This window comes from Euprymna scolopes, chromosome 5 (assembly GCF_053919585.1).
Source record: "Euprymna scolopes isolate OS-2025 chromosome 5, ASM5391958v1, whole genome shotgun sequence".
NCBI classification, from domain to species: domain Eukaryota; kingdom Metazoa; phylum Mollusca; class Cephalopoda; order Sepiida; family Sepiolidae; genus Euprymna; species Euprymna scolopes.
Genome location: NC_136486.1, coordinates 178,009,798 through 178,031,370, shown reverse-complemented (window position 1 = coordinate 178,031,370; position 21,573 = coordinate 178,009,798). Strand labels below are relative to the sequence as shown.

The following is a 21,573-nucleotide window of genomic DNA, read 5'->3' as shown; positions in this document are numbered from 1 at the left end:
GTGAATGTTTTACAGGGGGAACCATAGATTGAAGCTTAGTCGAGCGTCGACCATGAAAAGAACGAGTAGAAAAAGACCATCAAACTCTCTTCTGTGAGAGAGAGGCTGTAGAGAGAGGAAATCTCTTGCTAGATTTCAAAGTCGGTTTTATATTGTGTTAAGGAAAAAGTGCTGTGTACAGTACCTCCCCAGAAATGTGACATTTTTCATCTTTGGACATATTTGACTATTATACAGGTAGAGGATTACGCCAGAAGTGAGATACTTTCTGGAGCAGTAGAATGATGCAACCAGTAACCTTAGCAACAGATTTGATGTAAATCTTCTATTTCAGCTCTGGAGTGGAGATCAGTCTTTGAAGCTTATCGTAACAAGGACTTCATCAACAAGTGAGACATCAATTTCACCTGAGGCAAAATGAGAATCCAAGCGTTGCTGGTGAAAGGAGAGAAGGTTTTAAATGTATTATAGACTTAACCAGCAATTTTGTACAATATTAAACGATGAGTTTGCATGCGAGAAACTGTAGAAGTTGATTACTGACACATGAGAGAGACAAGACAAGATTAATAATTTCTTTTTCTATTTTTTTTATCACGTTCACCTCAAACAAGGTACATTTCCACTTGGACGTAAGGGCTACTATTTGGAACCCTGTTTCGCAGAGATGAACAAGATGTTGGTTTACATTACATTTAAACTTCTGCATATCAGTACAGTCAGGGAAGCTGGTAACAGGAAGGGAATACCAAAGTGCCGTTGTCCGATGGAAAAAACTATTAGAGTAAAAGGCTTTCCAGCATTTAGTGACCTCTACAGTGAAGGGGTGTGATTTTGTTGCTAAGTAGGTTTGTCAGGTATATTTTCATCAAGGGAGTACAAGTGCGATGATTTCATCTGAGCACATTCTATTAAAATGTTTGTAAAATAGATACAGGGATGAAACATTGTGGTGATGGGACAGGGGTTGAAGCTTAGTTGACAATTTAAGGCCTATTGGATTAGAGACTCTCTCTCTTGGACAGAGTTCGAAGAAGAGAGAGAGAGAAGAGAGAGACTAGTGGTAGATGCACCAGCCCAGATGTGGCAACAATACTCCATGCATGGGCGAATGGTGGCCTTGTAGGGGTACAAGATACTCTCAGGCGTCAGTAATTTTCTAGCATGATAGAGGGAGCCCACCTTCTTTGCAGTAGCATTCACAATGTCCTCAATCTATTTGTTCCAATTCATATTGCCTGTGAATGTTAAGCCAAGGAGTTTGAAGGAAAAACTCAAGTAGGGTGTTATTTGTCGTGCCTATCGGTGGTTAGGAAGGTTTCTTGTAATTTTTAAATGAGAGCAGCTTAGTCTTAGTAGCGTTAAATGTTAACATCCGTTTACATTCATATTCCACTACAGTCTGGAGGTCGTTTTCAACATATTGCTATTATTATATAAAAGGAACTTTGTGTGTGTGTGTGTGTGTGTGTGTGTGTGTGTGTGTGTGTGTGTCTGTATGTGTGTGTGAGTTTGTTTCCTATGGACTCGAAAAACGGCTGGGCCGATTTTTATGAAATTTAAGACAAAGGTACATTATGTGCCTGGCAGTGTTCTAAGGTTTTGTATTGGAATGTCTTTGATAAGTATCGATAATTGATAATTGAAATAATCCGTAGAAGAAGGAACAGGCAATTGTGACCAAAGTCAGTAAGGCCAGGCATATGAAATCAACAGTAGATTCTTTGATATGACATGGGTACGTTCAGAATGAATATTTCTGTTTAGAGCACAATTGAAGCATAATATTTGACTTTTTCATTTTAAACTTCAAGTGAAGACGTTATATATAAAATAATTTTATAAAATCAACAGTAGGTTCTCTACAGTGCAATGTAGGCTACAATGTATTGTGGACTAAGTAATTGCAAGGATACATGTGAAGCTTCCTCTCAGTGCACTGCGATGGGTTCCCAATTAGAGCAGCCAATCGATCGATTTGATTGAAAAATGGACGATTTCACCGATTTCGATGACAATAAGAATATGGGAGTGTGAAACATTTGTTAATCATCATTCAATCCCGGGCAACGTCGGATCTCCCTGTTTGTATGTACATAATTATCATATGAATAGTTTTGGTAAAATAACATAACTTTTACAACAAACAAACAAGTAAATATCTAAATATATTTAAAGATTATCCTCCACTCTATAATAAATAGCAATGTGTACTCATTTCTATAGAAATATATTTACTTCCATTCGCCCATGATGAAACTGGATGAAACCATTTCAAGTGATCCAGTGAAGCGTCAATATTTTCTATCCTAGTAGTTTCTTTTTTTTTTTAATTATTTAACTGTGGAATTCCTTTCTCGCTCCCTGTTTCCTTAACAGTACGAACATTTAAATTAAAACAAACAAACAAACATATTACTGCTGGATTTATTTTTCATGTTGCTCCACAATAAATCTGGTCCCTTCCACAGTTGCTGAATATGCTTGGATGACAAAATGCCTAGTTTGGAGTGAATAACAGTAAAGTCAAAAACATTAAGATGTCTCATTGGAATTTAGCGTCAGAAAATCAAAGCATATTCATTGGTAAATCTTTTTACAGTCTCATCATCGAGAACTGTGCTTTTAATTACTTTGAAATTTATGAAGATCTGCCTTTCTTGTCCCAATCAAATCGTCCGATGATGTTTCCGCCGTATAAACCCATCCTTTATAGCCCACACTAGTATATTGATCCAAATTACTTTCCATCTAAAATTCTATTTACAAATGAATCGATGTTTCAAGAATGAAAGAATCCTTACTTCAAACATGGAAGTATTGTTGTCTATCATAGATTTAACGACTTCTATCACTTCTTTCCGTTCTTCAGCTCTTGCTGAACTCTCGACCAGGTATTCACGCTCTCCCGATGACTTTGCCTTATGGAGAATATTTGGCCCAAACAATGTTGCCAAATTTGTAGAATCCATTTTGTTTCCTGGAAGCTGAAAAACAGAAATTCAGTGGAAGTTTAAAGCTTGTTTGCATTAAAATATTAAAATAACTTTACTTAAATGCTTATAGATTCATGTTTTTTGTTTTTAGATGACTTGACTAATATCCTAAATGTTTATAGGGCACTGTCTTTTATAAAATGATGACTTGGCTAATATCTTAAATACTTATAGAGCTATGTCTTTTCAAAATGATTTGGCTGATGTCTTAAATGCTTATAAGGCCATGTTTTTTTTTTTAAAATAGCTTGACTAATATCCTAAATGTTTATAGAGCACTGTCTTTTAAAAAAAGATGACTTGGCTAATATCTTAAATACTTATAGAGCTATGTCTTTTCAAAATGATTTGGCTGATGTCTTAAATGCTTATAAGGCCATGTTTTTTTTTTTAAAATGGCTTGACTAATATCCTAAATGTTTATAGAGCACTGTCTTTTATAAAATGATGACTTGGCTAATATCTTAAATACTTATAGAGCTATGTCTTTTCAAAATGATTTGGCTGATGTCTTAAATGCTTATAAGGCCATGTTTTTTTTTTTAAAATGGCTTGACTAATATCCTAAATGTTTATAGAGCACTGTCTTTTATAAAATGATGAATTGGCTAATATCTTAAATACTTATAGAGCTATGTCTTTTCAAAATGATTTGGCTGATGTCTTAAATGCTTATAAGGCCATGTTTTTTTTTTTAAATGGCTTGACTAATATCCTAAATGTTTATAGAGCACTGTCTTTTATAAAATGATGACTTGGCTAATATCTTAAATACTTATAGAGCTATGTCTTTTCAAAATGATTTGACTCATGTCTTAAATGCTTATAAGGCCATGTTTTTTTTAAAATGGCTTGACTAATATCCTAAATGTTTATAGAGCACTGTCTTTTATAAAATGATGACTTGGCTAATATCTTAAATACTTATAGAGCTATGTCTTTTCAAAATGATTTGACTCATGTCTTAAATGCTTATAAGGCCATGTTTTTTTTTTTAAAATGGCTTGACTAATATCCTAAATGTTTATAGAGCACTGTCTTTTATAAAATGATGACTTGGCTAATATCTTAAATACTTATAGAGCTATGTCTTTTCAAAATGATTTGACTCATGTCTTAAATGCTTATAAGGCCATGTTTTTTTTAAAATGGCTTGACTAATATCCTAAATGTTTATAGAGCACTGTCTTTTATAAAATGATGACTTGGCTAATATCTTAAATACTTATAGAGCTATGTCTTTTCAAAATGATTTGACTCATGTCTTAAATGCTTATAAGGCCATGTTTTTTTTAAAATGGCTTGACTAATATCCTAAATGTTTATAGAGCACTGTCTTTTATAAAATGATGACTTGGCTAATATCTTAAATACTTATAGAGCTATGTCTTTTCAAAATGATTTGACTCATGTCTTAAATGCTTATAAGGCCATGTTTTTTTTTTTAAAATGGCTTGACTAATATCCTAAATGTTTATAGAGCACTGTCTTTTATAAAATGATGACTTGGCTAATATCTTAAATACTTATAGAGCTATGTCTTTTCAAAATGATTTGACTCATGTCTTAAATGCTTATAAGGCCATGTTTTTTTTTTTAAAATGGCTTGACTAATATCCTAAATGTTTATAGAGCACTGTCTTTTATAAAATGATGACTTGGCTAATATCTTAAATACTTATAGAGCTATGTCTTTTCAAAATGATTTGACTCATGTCTTAAATGCTTATAAGGCCATGTTTTTTTTAAAATGGCTTGACTAATATCCTAAATGTTTATAGAGCACTGTCTTTTATAAAATGATGACTTGGCTAATATCTTAAATACTTATAGAGCTATGTCTTTTCAAAATGATTTGACTCATGTCTTAAATGCTTATAAGGCCATGTTTTTTTTAAAATGGCTTGACTAATATCCTAAATGTTTATAGAGCACTGTCTTTTATAAAATGATGACTTGGCTAATATCTTAAATACTTATAGAGCTATGTCTTTTCAAAATGATTTGACTCATGTCTTAAATGCTTATAAGGCCATGTTTTTTTTTTTAAAATGGCTTGACTAATATCCTAAATGTTTATAGAGCACTGTCTTTTATAAAATGATGACTTGGCTAATATCTTAAATACTTATAGAGCTATGTCTTTTCAAAATGATTTGACTCATGTCTTAAATGCTTATAAGGCCATGTTTTTTTTAAAATGGCTTGACTAATATCCTAAATGTTTATAGAGCACTGTCTTTTATAAAATGATGACTTGGCTAATATCTTAAATACTTATAGAGCTATGTCTTTTCAAAATGATTTGACTCATGTCTTAAATGCTTATAAGGCCATGTTTTTTTTAAAATGGCTTGACTAATATCCTAAATGTTTATAGAGCACTGTCTTTTATAAAATGATGACTTGGCTAATATCTTAAATACTTATAGAGCTATGTCTTTTCAAAATGATTTGACTCATGTCTTAAATGCTTATAAGGCCATGTTTTTTTTTTTAAAATGGCTTGACTAATATCCTAAATGTTTATAGAGCACTGTCTTTTATAAAATGATGACTTGGCTAATATCTTAAATACTTATAGAGCTATGTCTTTTCAAAATGATTTGACTCATGTCTTAAATGCTTATAAGGCCATGTTTTTTTTAAAATGGCTTGACTAATATCCTAAATGTTTATAGAGCACTGTCTTTTATAAAATGATGACTTGGCTAATATCTTAAATACTTATAGAGCTATGTCTTTTCAAAATGATTTGACTCATGTCTTAAATGCTTATAAGGCCATGTTTTTTTTAAAATGGCTTGACTAATATCCTAAATGTTTATAGAGCACTGTCTTTTATAAAATGATGACTTGGCTAATATCTTAAATACTTATAGAGCTATGTCTTTTCAAAATGATTTGACTCATGTCTTAAATGCTTATAAGGCCATGTTTTTTTTAAAATGGCTTGACTAATATCCTAAATGTTTATAGAGCACTGTCTTTTATAAAATGATGACTTGGCTAATATCTTAAATACTTATAGAGCTATGTCTTTTCAAAATGATTTGGCTGATGTCTTAAATGCTTATAAGGCCATGTTTTTTTTTTAAAATGGCTTGACTAATATCCTAAATGTTTATAGAGCACTGTCTTTTATAAAATGATGACTTGGCTAATATCTTAAATACTTATAGAGCTATGTCTTTTCAAAATGATTTGGCTGATGTCTTAAATGTTTTTTAAATGACTTGGCTAATATATTAAATGCATATAGGGCCATTTTTTAAAAATGCCTTGTTTGTTTTTCTTGCAAAATTGATCTTAATAAAAGGATATAGAATGATTTTCCAACTCTAAGATTGCTGTCTTAACCTTTTTCTTTTATTATGGAAATCGCTCCAGACAAGGCATGAAGTTACGTGATGTAAGTAGCCATTTAGGACTTCCAGGGGCTGTATATGCTCTCCGCTTATCTCGGCATTGTTTCTAGTCGTTCTGGACTTCTCCTTGCCATTGGACTCAAGCAGTGCCAATTCAGGAGAGGTATGGTTGGGGATTTGCACAACGCTTGCCACACAGTTACATCCACAGTTGCCCCTGCAGTGGGTATCCTTTGTCTCTTGAGGCTGAACAGAGGCATCAACATAAAAGAACCATATATTTGTGGCGAAAAACATTTTTATATTAACTTCTATTTCATCATCATTAATTTTCTTATTTTATTTTTCATGGGGATAAGGCATCCTACCGGATGGCAGACACTCACACACAATTTCAGTCAGTCCAACCGAGAGATCTTTTTAAGATTCTAACCGTTTCTTTGAGTACTATTGTTTGTATTTCTCTTGCACTTGGTTCACTGGGTGTATTCGACAGATAGTTTGTGAAATTGTTTTTCATGAGTTGCTCGTATAATTACTGAAATGATGGACATCTTAGGATTCCAGTTTCTTTTCATATTGTACGTAAGACCTTTGTATATTGTTATCTTTTCCATCCTAGTTCTGTTAAGGATCTTGCTAGGATCATTTACTTCAGCTAGGGTTGCTACTTTCTCCCTCTTGTCCATATCATTATATCAGGCTTAACAGCTCTGTTTTCTATGCCAGATGAATTTCATAGCCGTAATGAATGGTGTATATTTCTAATTATTCTTTATACTCCCACGACTTGCTCCTACACTAGATATTCAGCGTTTTACAGATTTTCCAGTGGAGATATTGGCTCACTCCATTGTGTTGCTTTGTATAATAGCCGTCTCCCACCTGAACTGGATGCCAGGTGGAATGGAATACAGCATTAAATTATTTATTAAACCACGTTTATCGTCAATGAATAATTCAGTGCAATAGTTACCTCCCTTGGCACACAAGGGAGGTAACTTTTTTTTAACTCTACTTCATGAATAATATTTAAACTATTTTTTTTACTTGAAACAGTTCTTAGTGGTTGTCTGCAATCTCTGACGTAATTGCATATGGTATTTTTAAATTCTTTATATTCCCAAAGCAAAACTAGTTGTTTTTAATCTGACATTATTCAGCAGTTTAAAAAAAAACAAACTTTTATAATCTGAAATTGCATCCAGTTATGTGCACATTTTATCATGAATAATTAGTTAAACCAAGTATAAGTATGTATCAGTATTTCATGATTTTTAAGAACTTGAAACATAAAAAAACATTTACCAAAATGGGTAGATTCAGTACTAAAAATAACTTGAAAAGGTTTGATATGTTTGCAAAAACTAAATACTCGAGTTAGAAAAAGGAAATTAAGGTTAACGTTAAGAAAGTGAAAAGACAAGAAAACTTACCACTTCTCCGTTTTCCCCGATGGAATCCATGGAATGTTCTGCAACCTTTTTTAGGAATTTCATGAGCGCCCATAAAGTGTCTCTGATTGGAACAGGTAAGAGCGCCACTAATAGTTTGATGGCAAGTGCTTGTTGTTCCGGACATTGAATTCCTGAGAGGAAGGAGAGACAAAGGTTTGAAGAAATGCAAGAATTTGATTAAAATTAAAAAAAAATATCGTTTCAGTTGAAAACAGCAAATGCAAAGTTTGCAAATGATTGAATTCAAAGTTTGCAAATTCGTATGCAATGAAAAGTTCAAATGATTCCTTGTTTTTTTTTTCTTACAAAATTGATCTTAATAAAAGGATATAGAATGATTCTCCAACTCTAACATTGCTGTTTTAACCTTTTTTTTATATTATGGAAATCGCTCCAGACAAGGTGTGAAGTTATGTGATGTAAGTAGCCAATGATAAATCTGAGATGGATAGATTTCAATACAGAAAACAGCAATTCTACCTCCTGGCTATGAGAACTAAAGGACAAAGTAAGGGAAGCGAGAGTTATTTTGTTATATGAATAGATTATGATCCAGAAGACAGCAATTCTTTCCCTTTCTGACAAAAGAAATTGGAATCTTAGAACTAAAGGATAAAGTAAGGGGAAAGAGAGTTACGAGGCTAATGAAAATGAACCGAACGACATTTTGTCAATGTGATCGGTCAAGCATTGTGATCGATCAACCATAACATTCTTCCAAGAAACTGGAGCTATACTTATAAATGAGGAGAGAGAGAGAGAGAGAGAGAGAGAGAGAGAGAGAGAGAGAGAGAGAGAGAGAGAGAGTATATAATCGTATAATAAACGGCTTTTAATGTAAGAATCAATATTCATATTAAAAACAAATAGTAAGTATTGGAATTTATAAGTTGCACATTCGTACTAAGTATTTAAGCTGAATGTTGGGTCAAAGGGAGATAAGTCAGCAGAAAATCACATTTTTTACTCATTGGAGAATGAGAAAACTTGTAGATAATTATTTTTTATTTTTTAAAATTTTTTACAGAATTCCATGTGGTTATATATTTTTAAAATTTTTTTACAGAAGTCCATGTGGTTATATATTTTTAAAATTTTTTACAGAAGTCCATGCGGTTATATACTAAATTTCAGGCAAAATTCAATCAGAAATATTAATTTTTGAATTTAAAAAAGAAAAATATTTTTAATGGTCCAAAAAAGCATGAAGCTACTCGATGTAAGGAACTAAAAAATATTCAAGATAATAAAAACATACAATAAATGTGTGATGGACACAGAAAACATCAATGCTCCCCCTCCCCCCCCTTGTCAGAAATATTGCTCATGATATGTCAGGTCTAAATGACAAAATAAGCGATAATTATGAGGCTGCCAAAAGTAAACCCAAGGTCTACTTTGTATGCACCTTGAAATAATTGAAACAATTTATTCTACAATAACACATGAAAATGTAATTCCGATCTATTTAAAGAAATAAGTGTTTTTGTGGCGAAAGCGTTGGGAGGACATCTTGTTTACCAATCAGCAAAAGAATTTGCATGGCCACATGCCAAGCTGTGGTGCGATTCTATCCTGGGTCTTCAACTGATGGCTACGTCACATTAAAATGTGCATGTGTGTGTGTGTGTGTGTGTGTGTGTGTGTGTGTGTGTGTGTGTATTTATATATATATATATATATAAATATATATATAATATATATTATATTAGTATGGTTATTAGACTGAAGCTTACACTTGCATTTATTTCCATTAATTACATGATTGTGTGTGTGTATACATATATATATATATATATATATATATATATATATATATATATATATGTATATATGTATATATCTAATATATAAACAGCTTTATGTCTGTCTGCCTGTCGATCTGTCGGCCTGTCTCCATATTTTCATAGTGTATAGTGTCGTAACCATTTTTTATGTATTTAAGCAGTTCTATAAGTCTATTATTTAATACAATTTGTTCACCTGAAAACAAGGCATTGTTTATTATGAAACTTACCGTTATTCAAACGCATATTTCATATAGCATCAACATGAAACTATTTTCAAAACTGATTTAAGTGGCACGTATATATATATATATATATATATATATATATATATATATATATATATATATATATATATATATGAGTTTGTTTTCATTACTTACGTCTTGTAGCCACAAATGGTGAGTAGAGATCTCTTGTTAACAGCGGTTCCGGAAGATCCCGAAAGTATTCCTTAAGCAAGGCACCAACGTCGTGCGGATTATGTGAGTCATCAAGAACAACATCTTTGCCGCTATCAAATTCATCGCGTAACTAGAAGAAAAACAGGAATAGAATCACATTTTTTGATATCAGATTTATTATTTGTAAAATACATTTTCTCGGATACATCAATGTAATGAACCACAACTTCAAGAAGGAGCACACATACTCAGATTGCGTGTTCACAATGTTAGTAGTAGACTATAATGAATAAGGAGAGAAGATACTCCAGAATCTCTACCAGTTATAACATGGTGTACAATCTTTTCCATATATGGAAAACTGGTTGTTCATTTTCCTGCTTGCAGATGGCTCCATGTATGAAACATTGTGCTATTGAAGTTGCGACTAACTGGAATGATGAAACGAACAACCTTTCCCTCAGGAGTGTGCTGATGGAAACTATGAATAGGCTACATCATGACGAACCTGTACAAAGTGACTAGTGTGTGAACAGAAGTGAGTTTACAGTTTAGGTAGAAGCTGTTGCAATATTTTGGAAGTATAATGGGGTATGATCCCACACAGTTGGACGATTCTATTTATAAACGATGCTGCTAGGAACTGACAAATCGAATTAATTCACGTTCTGCTACCAACCAATCAGAAACCAGAATTGCTTCATAAAACAGAAAAGAAAAACCTCCAGTTATAGATAGCTCATTAATTTGCATATAGCATTAATTTGCACATGAGGGGAGTGGTGGCTATAAAATGGATGAATTGGAGAACACAAATGTTTAGTTTTTGACAGCCGAGAGGGAGAACAGATATGAAAATTACTTGACTTTGACCTTTGACCTTTGACCTTTGACCTATAGGTGTTTCAGGTCCAGGTTTTGGACCTGTTCATCGTTCCAAAGGAAAAATTTACTAGAAAACTTTGTGGCATGCGTGGCACAGAAACCCAGGAATTTGCACTTCCATTTAGGACGATGGACAATATAAACTCGGCAGCAATCTCCAATGGGCGTCAAGTCTGCTTTTGAATGCGTTTACCGTTTGTCCTTGTACAACTGCATCTGGGAGATCATTCCATGTGTTGACAACCCTCTGTGAGAGGGTCCCTTTGCGGACATCTCGCCTATAGTATCTTTTTACGATTTTGAGGCTTTTCCCCCTGGTTGCAATGTTTTTGGCAATCTGAAAAGATGGCTTTCTTGTATCATAGATCCCATGGATGTACTTGTAGAGATCGATCATGTCACCACGATTTCTCCGATGCTCAAAAATGGGCAGTCTCAGGGTTCTCAATCTTTCAGAATATGGCTTGTCCTTCAGTGATGCCAGCAGCTTGGTTGCTCGGCGCTATACGTCTTCCAGATTACTGCATAAGGTCTTATGGTGTGGCTGCCAGACAGAGTGGCCATACTCCAAGATAGGACGCACAAGGCTCTTGTAGAGTTGCACAAAGACTGTATTCGAGAGGAAGTCAAAAGTGCAGCGATTGATCCCGACAACTTTATTTGCTTTTGTGATGGATTTAGCTACATGTTCCTTCGAATTCAGTTTGTTGTCGATGTAGACGCCTAGGTCTTTCTCATGATCATGCTCTACAAGTGTTATCACTCCAAGCGAGTTGTCTTTCAATGTGTATTTAGCCTCTGATCTCCTGCTCCCTAGTTTCAGGACGCTGCATTTATGTGGGTAAAAACGGAGCAACCAGTCCTGTCACCAGTTCTGCAAGTTATCTAGGTCAGCCTGTAGGCTGTCTGTGGCTCCTGGGATGTCACTATGTGTGAACAACTTTGTGTCATCTGCAAACAGCTTCATTTCACTTTGACAGCGTTTGGGTAGGTCATTTATGTAGATGACGAATAACATTGGGTCAATGACACTTCCCTGTGGTATCCCGCTCGTTACTCGTGCTGGTCTTGATTTTGCTCTGTTTACTACTACACACTGTTGCCCAGCATTTAGGAACACCTGAATCCAGTTGAGGACTTTGCCCTGGATGCCATATGACTCAATCTTTGTCAGGAGGCGATGGTGAGGCACGGAATCGAAGGCCTTCATGAAGTCCATGTAGACGATGTCAATACTTCCTCCTGCATCGAGAGTTTCTGTCCAGGTATCCATAACATCCAGAAGATGAGTAGTACAGGAGGACCTTCCCTGTTACAGTTGAAGTTGAGAGGAGTTAGTAAGAAGAAGTTCTAACATTTTTGTTTGTTTACACAGTAGACCTCCAGAGCCCTGCTGAAACTTCTTCCTCTAAGTTGGGTGGTTCGGAATTAGGAGCATTGGTTCTGTTACAGACGGATGAAAAGTGACTTGTAAAAAAATATAAAAAATTCAGCGGAGATACATTTTTAAAATCTATTTGAGTGATCTCCCTTTGAATGTGGTTATCTCCTTTTGACTAACCTGTTTCACTCGTTTTTTGGAACTGCCAACTCGGAAAATGCCCAGAACATGAAAGCCTATAACGAGAGAGAGAGAGAGAGAGAGAGAGAGTGAGAGAAAGAGAAAAAATAAAAACAAAAAACAAAATCATTAATTTTATTAATTTATTATATTATTGGATGGGGGGGGGGTAAATTGTTACACGATTTCTACTATAACATTTTTCTTTAAAAAGATGACTGATAGGTTTTTGGGTATGCTGAAAACGAATATAGCATTTAATTTTTTTGCAAATAAATAGTTTTTCGGATATTGAACAATATCATTTCTTATATTATTGCTGATGACCACGCAACTCTGAGAAACTACGTGCATTTGTGTATATTAAGAGGGCCACAAACAATAACATAAGAAATGATATTGCTTGATATCCGAAAAGCTACTTATTTACAGAAAAATTTAAATGCAATGTTCGTTGTTAGCATACCCGCAAACCTCCAAAAGTCGTAATTTTAAAGGAAAATTTTAAGGTGGAAACCAGGTAAAAAAAATGTTTTCTTTTATTGTTTCATTTTAAATTAAGATTCGATATAAATTTGTTATTGTGAAAGCATAAAATAAATAAATTAATAAAACAATCCATTAATTACAAAAAAAAAAAGCAAAAAAACAAAACAGTAAATTTTTACTTTCCACCTCAACAATCGCCTTTAAAATGACGACTTATCGGGTATGCTGAAAACGAATATTGCATTTAAATTTTCCACAAAAAATAGTTTTCCGGATATTAACCAATGTAATTCCTTATGTTATAAGTGGTGGGCATTTTATCATACCTGAAAACCTATAAAAGTCGTCATATTAAAGGCGATTGTTAAGGTTGAAAGTAAATAAAAATTTACCTCAAAAATACCCTGGAAAATTTTATACCATTATTAAACAAATGATATAAAATGCGAACAAAACCTACAAAAAATTTTAGACTACCCTTTTTTTTTTTTTTTTTTTTTTTACGAAGAAAACACAACTTGGTTTGTTGACAATATCACTTCAGCTGATATTTGGGCTTGGCAATTAATGCCCTGGAAAAGTTACTTCTGATTAATTGTAAGAAAAATTATGTTTTCCAACTACTTTGATTAATATAAAAAATTTTAACATTACAAAAGCAGTAATAAAAAAGGAAAAAGCGACGCTAATTGCAGAAGAATTGTTATTTTTTCGAGTATTTTTTTATTAAGAAAATTTTGACAAATTGTAAGAACACACACACACACACACATATATATATATATATACATCACGTTCATTAAGTTCTGTCTGTGTTTGTTTACAATATCACGTCAACTGATATTCTTATTAATGTTTACCAGTTTTAATATATTCTGCTAAGTTCGTTTGCATAAAAAAGATGCAACTATTTAAAATGCGACAGTAATTGTAGAAACAAGTGCAACGACTTTTCCTTTTAATGCAACAAAGTTTTTAACATTAATTTTTTTTGTAATGTTAAAAATTGTTACATGAAATAAAATAGTTGAAAAACAAATCATTTTCAGAAGTGACTTTTCCAGGGCATCCATCGTCAAGCTTAAATATGAGTTGACATGCGTTTTGTTAATAAAAAAATTCGTCGAAGAATAACAATTTCTCTTACAATTTCTGCCGGTTTTTCCTCCTTTTTTTTTTATTCATGTTTATTTGTAATATTAAATGTTTTAGCGTCCCAAATTCTACTAAGAAAAATTATATTAATCTATTAGTAAAATAGACTTATCTAACTTAAACCAATGACGATGATTACAAAATCGTCAAACTTTTCTTTCTTCATCCTTGTGCATCAAATCCAACGAAACTTTCACAAAAACAATTTCGTTTGAAACACCTTCCATCTGTGGAACACAATATCATGGGACTGTTTCCTTGCTGATTACAACGTAGTCATCTTCAAGTACAATATCAACAAATATTTGTCCAACTGTCATCTTTCCCTCGATCATTGCCAATCATGGTGTTATGTTTATCATTATCTCTCATTCCAATTACCTTTTATCCTTAGGTGGCTTTTGGCCTGGATAGGTGATGACTTAGTAGTGTATAATGGTATTTTAAATTTCAAGTCTTTATTCGTATTTTACTTGCTGAATTGAAAAAAAAAAGCAAAAAATTTTCAATGTAATTTTTGACATTTGTTTCGTGCAGAAACAAACAACCAAGAATGCTGTTCATTAAAAGATTGTCAGATCACTTCTGGAAAAAAATTCTCAGCACAAAAAATCCAACAACTTCTTCTATGCATTTCTCACAGAAAACTGTACCCCAAAAGAACAATCCATTCATAAATAGCCGACCATTTTTTATATCTAATACGGAGATAATTTAATTACCTACTAGACATTCAAAAGCATTATCTTATTAAAACTCAAATTCCAACATGAGGCGATTACATCAAATGTCCGATTCTAACTTCTAGCTTAAGTCGACCGTTTAACTAGAACTTATTGTTATTGTTTATTATTATTATTATTATTATTATTATTATTATTATTATTATTATTATTATTATTATTATTATTTTTATTCCATTAACTTGACAGTGTTGTGATGTTTTACACAGGTTTTTTTCCCTTAAAGACCGAGATTTTATACCAAGGCTAGTGAGGATAGTCCAATAGATGGAAATCACCTGGCGTAGGATGTTTGCTCAGCCAAGCAGAACTGACTTCTGGAGTACGGTGATGTATCTGATTCCCAAGGAGTTCAGCTGTTTCATAAGATCATCAGAAAGTGAGCCAAGCGTACCTATGCTTATTGGCACGATGGAAGTTTTCTTATTCCACAATCTTGTAATTTCCTCCCTCAGTTTCTGATATTCTTCTTCTTCTTCTTCTTCTTCTTCTTCTTCTTCTTCTTCTTCTTCTTCTTCTTCTTCTTCACTAGATGTTTTCACACAGGTCATCATCAAATAATTCTCTTTGGGAACAACCTGTGCTGTTCCCTGAAATCTGAATGACAATAAGTTTCACTAGGTTTCTATTACTCACCATTTCTTTCGATAACATTTGAAAATTTGTTTGCATTATCACAATAGTCGTTTACCATTGATTTCTCATTAATAGCCTTAGTCTTCACTGAAATTTGGGTGGCAATAAGCCTCCCCAACACCCCAGTTCTTTTTGCACTCATCCAGTGGAGTTCTGGTCAGTGCTTTCTGTCTTCGGTATTTCCATCCTCATTGTCCTTCCTCGATTATTTGATGTAACAGCACTCAAATTTGAGGGGGGGGGCAGAAAGTAGGGGTTCAGGGGGGATACACTTATAATTGAAAAATTCTGTTTAAAAAAATAAAGAAATATTATTTATTTCAATATAGTTTAGTAATAAAAAAATGTAATAGAGCTGATGCAATTTTAAAAGTTACAACTACCGCACACAGATTTAACATTACATCGGGTTTCATGCTTTAAATAAGCAGTTGTCCTGTTTACTTTTTTTGTAGTTTAGTTCTAATCTAAAAAATATAGGATGAGTTATTATGTTAAAAATGTTTGGCATTCACTCAATAGGGTTGATATGCCGTAAAGTCCACTTAGTCATTCCTCCTTCTAAATGCACATTTTGGAAATGGAGTCAAAGACATAAAAGCAGACGATTAAACGTAATATGTTTATCAAGTGACGCGCTTACCGTAGGTCTCGATATGCTTGAAACAGGTGGTTACGATCCGTGGTACCATTGGTCCTTCACTGTTCAAGTGTTCAAAGGTGTCATTTTGAAGACTGTCTCGACCAGTCATCGATAAACTGAGTGCATCAATCAAGTTAGTGCTACCCCCTGTATGTCGACTGCTTGCATCTGATTCGGACAATGAATCGCTGCTTCCAGCATGAAACTGTTAAAAAAAAGTACAAACAAATCGGGTTTATTTATTGATGCTTGTAACGTTTAGAATTAGCTTCATAGTATAGAGTTTTTGTAGTTTTCGTTTAATCAAACCATGTTGTTTTGAGTTTTGCAATTTTCGAAATAATATTTTTGTACATTCGTAATTAATTTACATTATCATATTGGACAAGAAAAACAAAAACCAAAACAGGAAGAAGTTCTTGCGAACTGTGTTTTCTCATTCACCCTTCACCTTCAGTGTCATCTACTATATAAAAGACAACTGCGTGTGTATGTACAGCTAAAACTAAAACTACAAAACAAACAGCCACAAAGTTGATATTTTCTTGATTGCTGTTGCCCCGAATGAATAATATCTAATATTTAGAAAGAAATATTTCGCCAGTAAGACTGTTTATTTTCCAACCATTTGGCGTACTAACTGAAGGAAAGCAACTCTGACTTTTTTCAAGAAGTTATTTTCTTTATGCCGACTCATTCCTTGAGTAATCTATATAAAAAAGTGCACACGCCCGTGTGTGTCCAGAGAAAGGAATGGGCTTCGCAGAGAAGGCAAGAAAGATGCTGGACCTTTAACTCGGCAACAACGATTACTAGGATTTTATCCCAATGACTACTGTACACTCTTATCATCGAGTGGCCTAGGGACCTTGATAAGTGGCGACTCCTATGTAAAAAAGTAGTTATTTAAAAAAAAAGTTGTTTGAAACCGATTCCAACTAGCAATGTAAATACAATTAAAATAATCGCTTTAAAAATCGGAACGTTAAAAACATACATATTTTTATTATGTTCGGTTTTATATAGTTTTTTTTTAATATTAGAATTCATTATAAAAAGTAATATGCAGAAATGTAAAAAAATAAAAAAAAAATAAAAAAATAAATACGGAAAAGAACGAATTTATTTATTTGTAACGCAAACGAATATTTTAAAAAAATATTTTCTGTTTTATTTATTTATATTCGTTCTGTATATGTTAAGAATGTATGAAAACAGCATTTATAAATCTATTTAAAAATAAATAAAATAAGAACACAATTTGTAAATTGCCGATAAAAAAACTTTTACGGCTTTGTTTTTATTTATTTACTCATGCGCACAATTTTTGAAACTGAATGTCATAAACTGGACAGACGGCTTTAACGCCCAAGCAAGACGATGTGTGTGTGTGTGTGTGTGTGTATATGTGTGTGTATATATATATGTGTGTATATATATATGTGTGTGTATATATATATATATATATATATTTTCCATTCCTATTGTTCTCCTATATATATATTTTATATATATTTATATGTATATATATGTGTGTATATATATGTGTACATGTGTATATATGTATATATATTTATATGTATATGTGTATATATATATTTATATATATATATATATATATATATATATATATATATATATATATATATATATATATATATATATATATATATAATTTTCAGAATATGCGAGATTATATTAAATTATTTCCACAGCCCAAAGATCGCCGCGGCTCACATGAGCCATTCCAGCTAACGAACCGGAAGTCTAAGTTTCGCCCTTATTTGGGCTCATCAGTCAGGCATATTATATATTGCGAGCCTGTCGTTGTTTTATCGTTATTTACATGGGAAATGCTCGTCTGAGCTCCAATCACTGGTCCCCTCCTCGCCAATCTTTCACAGCTTGATTTCGTCGTGGTTTGCTTGATCTGTGTTGGTTAATGAATTTCTTGTATGCGGGGCATTTGCTCGGTTGGTAGAGTTCTTGGCTCGCATGCAGAAGGCTCAGGTTTTAAATCCCGGGTGCAGATATGTCTGACCTATGAGCCCAAATGAGGGCGAAACTCGAGTCTTAGACTTTCAGTTCGTTGGCTGGCATGGCTCGTGTGAGCTGCGGGGTTCTTTGGGCTATAGAAATAATTATATATATTTATATGTATATTTATATAGATATATATTTATATGTATATATATTTATATGTAATAGTATATATATATTTATATCTCTATATATATTTATTTGTATATGTATATATGTATTCGTATATATAGACATATATATTTATATGTATATGTATATACATATATATTTATATGTATATATATTTATTCATATGTGTATGTATATATATATTTATGTGTGTATATATATGTATATATATTTATATTTATATGTATATATATGTATATGTATATGTGTATATATTTATATTTATATGTATATTTCTATTTATATGCATATGTATATATGTATATTTATATGTATATGCATATATATACATTTATATGTAAATGTATATATATATATTCATATGTATATATATTATATGTATATATATGTATATATATTTATATGCATATATATTTATATGTATATATATTTATATGCATATATATTTATATGTATATATATTTATATGTATATGTATAGATATATTTATGTGCATATATATTTATATATATATATGTATATTTATGTATGTATATATATATATATATATATATATATATATATATATATATATATATATATATATATATACACACATGTTTATGCATGTATATGCAAGTATTTTTTTTTTTTACAAGGACGTCACCACTTATCAAGGGCCGGAGGGGATAAGGGTTATTGCGTGTACAGTAATCAATGGGATAATATCGCAGTAATCGTTAGTAATGGAGATTTTATTAAGTGTTTTACTTAAGGGGGCGGTTCATCAGGAATTTGTTTATGTTGACTTGAAGACATCCAAGTTGTAGTCAGGTGGGAAACAGACAAACGGAAGAGAGTTCCACAGGCATGTACTTTTAAGAAAGAAACTTTGTTCATGGAATTTATGTTTTGATTTAGGCACAGATAAAATTACTGAGAGTGATTTCAGCTAGACGGGTGTTTTTCATGGAAGATTGGAAACGACAGGCTCGCAACGTCCCTTCTGTGGGAGAGAGGTTTCAGTGAAGAGGTGTATGTTTTTATATGCATGTATGCATGCATGTATGGAGAGTAGATGTGTTATCGGCAGCTCCAGTAACTCTCGCTTCTCCTTTTTTGTCCCTCAGTCCTCATTCGAACGAGTGATTTTTCTGACAAAGGGTGAAGAAAAAGCTGCTTTAAAGGTCGGTAGGACTTGGTGAACAGTAGCCTGAGATGTGGGAAATTTTCTGTCTGTATGTCTATCCTTGTGGCCCTGTCACTAGTAAGAGTGCTGGAGGTAAACGTTTGTCTGGGCGGACATTATCCGCCTGATAGTCAGGGACCCGAACCTTGGATTAACCACTAAGGAGGCTGTTCTATCAGCAGGCGCAAAGTACTGGGACTGCTGTATTGCCATTTGGTGAATGGATTCTGGACCATGCAGTTTTCTCTGGTGGGGCCTCTCGATGCCATACTAGTGGGTAATTGTTACGGCTTTACCTTTTCATGTGCTACAAAAAAAAAATTTTCCTGTCTTTTTCTCTCTTACTTTCCCTCTCTATCCTGCTCTAACCAAGTATGCCGACCTATTCCACAAATCCCAAAACCTCAACATGAAATATCTCCAGAATAAAAACCTCGAATAAACCTAGAACCCCATCTTCCAACGTAGACCTCTACTACCAAGTCTCCTTCTCCAACATCAGAGGTCTACGTTCCAACCTTCCAGAGGTTGAAACCCAATTACAGGAGACGAAACCGGACATATTCTTTTTAAGCGAAACTGGAATAGGGCCGACCACTTCCCTAGATGAGTTCATAATTAACGGATACTCTAACTTAACAGCTAAATCTGACACCCAAGATCGCCATGGGCATGGAATATGTGCCTACATTAAAGATGGCTTCCCGTGTGGCAGGGATATCTCTAGAGAAGATCCTAATTTACCCTATATGTGCTTCCAGGTTGCACTTGCTTACACCATTGCATTTATATTTGCCCTCTATCGACCCCATAACAGCGGAGTTACTATCTTTAAGAGTATATCTGAGAAAATAGACCACATCCTGTCTGCACATCCCTCGGCTAACATCCACATCTGTATGACTTCAACGTTCATAACGTGGAATGGCTGACCCATTCAAATAAGACAGACGATGAGGGGAGGTTTTGTCATGATTTTGCCATTGCTTATGACCTCACTCAGAGTGTTCGCAAACCCACCCGCGTGCCCGATACTACTGGTCAATATGCAAGCCTCCTAGACATTTTTCTCTCAACTTCCCCTGAGCTATGTTCATGTTCCGTTCATTCTCCTCTAGGATCCTCCGTCCACTCCGTTGTATCAGTTAAGATAAAAATGAAATGTAAAAAGTCTCCAGACGTACCCCTCCACCGTACTGTATACCAATACTCTATGGCTGACTGGGATAGCTTCCGTACATTCATATCTGATTTACCTCTGCATTTCATGTTTAAAAACGATGTGTCCTCTATAGTATCAGATCTAACCGAATGGTTAATTGTAGGCATAGACCGATTCATACCATCTAAAAAATTCCAACAAAAACCTTACAGCCAGCCATGGTTTTCCCCAGAATGTGCTGCTGCTATCGCGCATAGAAATCACTTTTTCCATAATTACCAACGTAATAGATGCACTGAGACTAAAGCTGCTTTCAGGAACGCCAGCAACTACTGTAAAAGAGTAATAAAAAATGCAAGAGAGCTATATGCCCAGTCTGTTAAATCCAAAGTTGCTGATCAGCGGCTTGGTTCCCACCAGTTTTGACAAATAAGAAATAGGATCCTGAACAGAAGTGTGCGTTCTATCCCAACCATTATCAATGGACCAGAGGTCATCTCGTCAGCGTCAGACAAGGCCAAACTATTTGCAAAGAACTTTGCAGCTAATTCTACCCTATGCGACGAAGGCCATCAACTCCCCATATTTCCTCCTATAACACAGAACACGCTAGGTAACATACAAATATCTGTACATGAGGTCGCCAAGCTAATCAAGAACCTTGATTCCAGTAAAGCAACTGGCCCTGACGGCATCCCAATTATAGTGTTAAAAAAGCTTCAACCAGAACTTGCTCCCATACCTACGAAACTGTTTAAGCGTTGGCTTAAAGAAAAGTGCTTTCCGACTCCCTGGAAAACCTCATCAGTATGCTCTGTATTTAAGAATTCAGGTGATAAGTCATCTCCCTTTCAGTACAGACCAATAAGTCTCCTGTGTGTCATGAGTAAGTTGCTGGAATCCATATTAAATAGAGAAATAGTCAACCACCTCAGCAGAAATAACTT

At 33.6% G+C, this 21,573-nt stretch overlaps 1 protein-coding gene across 3 annotated transcripts in view; it reads right to left on the bottom strand.

The window, feature by feature from the left end:
- Positions 1–21,573, bottom strand: part of LOC145277050 (rho GTPase-activating protein 6-like) — an 840,447-nt gene that overhangs the window by 6,596 nt on the left and 812,278 nt on the right. For all 3 annotated transcript variants that reach the window (XM_080128704.1, XM_080128705.1, XM_080128703.1), the window contains 5 exons: positions 16,125–16,329; positions 12,459–12,514; positions 9,992–10,142; positions 7,801–7,952; positions 2,805–2,987 (listed from right to left, as the gene is read on the bottom strand). In XM_080128704.1, coding sequence (XP_079984830.1) covers positions 2,805–2,987; positions 7,801–7,952; positions 9,992–10,142; positions 12,459–12,514; positions 16,125–16,329 — 747 coding nt within the window. The remainder of the gene's footprint in view (positions 1–2,804; positions 2,988–7,800; positions 7,953–9,991; positions 10,143–12,458; positions 12,515–16,124; positions 16,330–21,573) is intronic.